Source organism: Procambarus clarkii, chromosome 8 (assembly GCF_040958095.1).
Source record: "Procambarus clarkii isolate CNS0578487 chromosome 8, FALCON_Pclarkii_2.0, whole genome shotgun sequence".
Taxonomy (NCBI): domain Eukaryota; kingdom Metazoa; phylum Arthropoda; class Malacostraca; order Decapoda; family Cambaridae; genus Procambarus; species Procambarus clarkii.
The window spans coordinates 5,895,882-5,900,596 of NC_091157.1; the positions used below are offsets into that span (position 1 = coordinate 5,895,882).

General features: G+C 46.0%; 1 protein-coding gene across 1 annotated transcript; it reads left to right on the plus strand.

Annotated features, from left to right (window-relative positions):
• The first annotated feature begins 632 nt into the window (after nt 1-632).
• On the plus strand, nt 633-4,297 carry LOC123759787 (probable serine/threonine-protein kinase kinX). Its single transcript, XM_069318756.1, has 2 exons — nt 633-720; nt 3,537-4,297. Exons 1-2 carry the CDS (start codon nt 633-635, stop codon nt 4,295-4,297), a joined length of 849 nt encoding a protein of 282 aa, XP_069174857.1.
• Nucleotides 4,298-4,715: the final 418 nt, after the last annotated feature.

Below are 4,715 nucleotides of genomic sequence, written 5' to 3' on the forward strand. Positions count from 1 at the left end.
GGGTAGTGTAGAGTGGGTAGCCTTGCCCCTCTCTTGATTTGGGCACGTGGCCACAGGCTCATACTATACTCTCTATTCATAGTGTATTTAATGAAATGTTTTTCTTCAGCTGGGTTTCTGTTTCTTTACTCTGGGGTTCCGTGGACCTTCCACAGGTTACTCTGAGGTTCCGTGGACCTTCCACAGGTTACTCTGAGGTTCCGTGGACCTTCCACAGGTTACTCTGAGGTTCCGTGGACCTTCCACAGGTTACTCTGAGGTTCCGTGGACCTTCCACAGGTTACTCTGAGGTTCCGTGGACCTTCCACAGGTTACTCTGAGGTTCCGTGGACCTTCCACAGGTTACTCTGAGGTTCCGTGGACCTTCCACAGGTTACTCTGAGGTTCCGTGGACCTTCCACAGGTTACTCTGAGGTTCCGTGGACCTTCCACAGGTTACTCTGAGGTTCCGTGGACCTTCCACAGGTTACTCTGAGGTTCCGTGGACCTTCCACAGGTTACTCTGAGGTTCCGTGGACCTTCCACAGGTTACTCTGAGGTTCCATGGACCTTCCACAGTTTTTTTTTTTTACAATCACATGTAAAAAAAAATATATGGCAAAACGAAATAAAACAAAATTAAAGTTCATATAATGGGAGTTAGTGTTACCTATCCTCCTAGAACCCAGGCAGATGCTCTTATGATAAGCCTGCAGAGTTTACAAGTGGAAGATCTCTGTGGTAATGTAGTAAGTGAATGCTGATACAGGGATTCCCGCCAGCTCCTGCGGCGCCGGGGTAGCCCAAGTGTTATAGGCACTGGGGGGAACCAGGAGCCAGATTCACGAAGTAGTTACGCAAGCACTAACGAACCTGTACATCTTTTCTCAATCTTTCTCAATCTCTCAAACCTTGAAAGAGATGTTGTTGTCTTACTTATATATTGAGATCCTTGGGGCTGATAGTCGCATACCCAACATCCATTACTTTCAAAACGTATCGCATAACTAGGGACAACGTTGGACAGACAAGGGGCGATGCATTTTCACCCATAGTGTAATAAACCCATGGGTAATAATCCCATGGGATAATAAACCATTGGAATTACCTACTTGTCTAAGCCCCAAATTCCAAGACAATACTCAAGATCAATATCTAACTGGAAAATAATCCTCAGGAATAACTGAAGAACCTTTCGCAAGCACCCGGCTTCCTGTCCCCGTCCAGGCCCCTGGAGATTGTGGCCCTCGGGGGCTTCCTTCCTCGTCGAGGCCACTAGAGAGCGTGACCCTCAGGTAAATTCATGTAAATATACGGTTTTCAATTTCCGTCGTTCTTATTCCGACGCTTCCCCTACCTTCCCCCTAAGGGAGCCGGTCGGCCGAGCGGACAGCACACTGGACTTGTGATCCTGTGGTCCTGGGCTCGATCCCAGGGCATGGGCAATAGTTTCTTTCACCCTATGCCCCTGTTACCTAGCAGTAAAAATAGGTACCTGGGTGTAAGTCAGCTGTCACGGGCTGCTTCCTGGGGGTGGAGGCCTGGTCGAGGACCGGGCCGCGGGGACACTAAAAGCCCCGAAATCATCTCAAGATAACCTCAAGATCTCAATATAACCTTCCTCAGCACGTAATATTGATCCTGCGCCTGTGAGTGGCTCTGGAGATAGTTAAGATATGCGGTATTCAAATGAATGCAAAGTACAAGAAAAGATAATCGAAGACAGTTTAAACGGCTGGGGTTCTTATCCTCCTCCTTACTGCGTATACCGAGACGGTCCTTAGACCGTCAAACAGACACAGACTCAAGCACACACCTATACCAGTTGATTGACAGTTGAGAGGCGGGACCAAAGAGCCAAAGCTCAATCCCCGCAACCACAAATAGGTGAGTACAAATAGATGAGTACACACATACACACACACACAGGCAGAAACAGACACAAGCACACACACCTGTTGATTGACGGTTGAGAGGCGGGACCAAAGAGCCAGAGCTCAACCCCCGCAAACACAACTAGGTGAGTACAACTAGGTGAGTACATAGATACATATGTTCTATTAGAATGCCATCTATTCGAGTACCTTCAACCCTTCACACTAACATTTCACTAACAGCCTCAGTTTTGATAACTAGTCTAACTGGCTGACAAGACCACCTACCCTCCCCGTACCCACCCCGTGCCCACCCCGTACCCACCCCGTACCCATCCCATACCCACCCCGTACCCACCCCGTACCCATCCCATACCCACCCCGTACCCACAAGAATCACGTAAAAAATATAATTGCCAAACGTTAACCTGAAAGACTCAGTTCAGTTATACTTTTCCCCAAACCATAAAAATTAACCAAAAACTCCCTCTATGAAAGCATGTGCGAGTGATGGTTAGGAAAACGGGAAAAAATATGGGAAAATACAATCACGTTCATGTTACAAACTGAATTTGCCTGACAAGTGCGTTAATGTGCGGCGCTTCAGCGGAAGACAGGCAGCCTTATTTTTTAAGGGATTTCCATTTCGCGTCAAGAGTTATTTCATGATAATATGAGTAGGTCACTTCAACCCACATATATGAATGGTTTTCGCCTACCCACAAATAACACAAAACTAAACCAGTGGACCAGTTTTTCGGCGCCGTGGAGAGAAGGAGGAACCTGCTGCATGGATAACAGCTTCTCTCCCCGTATCAGCCTACCCTGGCTTTGCGCTTTGGAGAGGCCACTCCAGACCGATAACCAGAGCGTAAGTCCATAGTCTCCTGAGACTGATGGATATCTACTACAACAAAAAATATCGCTGCGATATGGCCTGGGGGAGGGATGTGGCCTGGGGGGAGGGAAGAAAAGGGGGGGGGGTGGCAGGGACAAAGTGGGGTGACAACTGACCAGGGGCAGGGACAAAGTGGGGGTGAATAGGGACCAAAGGGCCCCCGCCCATTAACTAGCTAACTCACCGTAACTGTGCTTTCACAAGCCTCCGACTGTGCAGGCGTCCCGTGCTCTCAAGAGCAGCCGTGTCTGGTTCTAGTAGAACCATGATATACCAGTAGAACTATTATATACCAGTAGAACTATTATATACCAGTAGAACTATTATATACCAGTAGAACCATGATATACCAGTAGAACCATTATATACCAGTAGAACCATGATATACCAGTAGAACCATTATATACCAGTAGAACCATTATATACCAGTAGAACCATGATATACCAGTAGAACCATGATATACCAGTAGAACCATGATATACCAGTAGAACCATGATATACCAGTAGAACCATGATATACCAGTAGAACCATGATATACCAGTAGAACCATTATATACCAGTAGAACCATGATATACCAGTAGAACCATGATATACCAGTAGAACCATTATATACCAGTAGAACCATGATATACCAGTAGAACCATTATATACCAGTAGAACTATAATATACAAATACAATTATAATGTTTCAATAAGATAATAATAAATGTATTTTCGCAAGAACATATTTAAAAAAATGTGTCTTAAATTGAGGGGAAAGTAACTTAATGTTTAATGAATAGAGGCAGCTGTAGAGGAGACAGCTGTAGAGGAGACAGTTGTAGAGGAGACAGCTGTAGAGGAGACAGCTGTAGAGGAGACAGCTGTAGAGGAGACAGCTGTAGAGGAGACAGTTGTAGAGGAGACAGCTGTAGAGGAGACAGCTGTAGAGGAGACAGCTGTAGAGGAGACAGCTGTAGAGGAGACAGCTGTAGAGGAGGCAGCTGTAGAGGAGACAGCTGTAGAGGAGACAGCTGTAGAGGAGACAGCTGTAGAGGAGGCAGCTGTAGAGGAGACAGCTGTAGAGGAGACAGCTGTAGAGGAGACAGCTGTAGAGGAGACAGCTGTAGAGGAGACAGCTGTAGAGGAGACAGCTGTAGAGGAGACAGTTGTAGAGGAGACAGTTGTAGAGGAGACAGCTGTAGAGGAGACAGCTGTAGAGGAAAGTCGTCATGAGGAAACGCCAGTAGAGGAGACAGCTGTAGAGGAGACAGCTGTAGAGGAGACAGCTGTAGAGGAGACAGCTGTAGAGGAGACAGTTGTAGAGGAGACAGCTGTAGAGGAGACAGCTGTAGAGGAGACAGCTGTAGAGGAAAGTCGTCATGAGGAAACGCCAGTAGAGGAGACAGCTGTAGAGGAGACAGTTGTAGAGGAGACAGTTGTAGAGGAGACAGCTGTAGAGGAGACAGCTGTAGAGGAGACAGCTGTAGAGGAGACAGCTGTAGAGGAGACAGCTGTAGAGGAAAGTCGTCATGAGGAAACGCCAGTAGAGGAGACAGTATAGTGACCCCCTGTGACCACAGAGCCATGACCCTGAGGTGGAAGATACCAACCACAGCAAGGTAAGGTGTGTGTGTGTGTGTGTTGCCAATATGAGAAGCGAAGACAAGAGACAGTGGAGGATATCAAATTAATTCAACCCGTTCTCGCATTTGCTTATAGTCAATATTGGCTTATTTAATAAGTGCATATATGACATACTAATTGATTGTAAATAATTTAGTTTACCTTGAAAAGCTTCATAGAAAACACCGACCTCACCTAACCTTCTTAGTATGTTAAGATAAGCATCTTATTGCTTCTTAATTACAATTATTACTTAACCTATACCGTTGATAGGTTAAGTAATAATTGTAAATAAGAAGCAATAAGATGCTTATCTTAACATACTAAGAAGGTTAGGTGAGGTCGGTGTTTTCTAT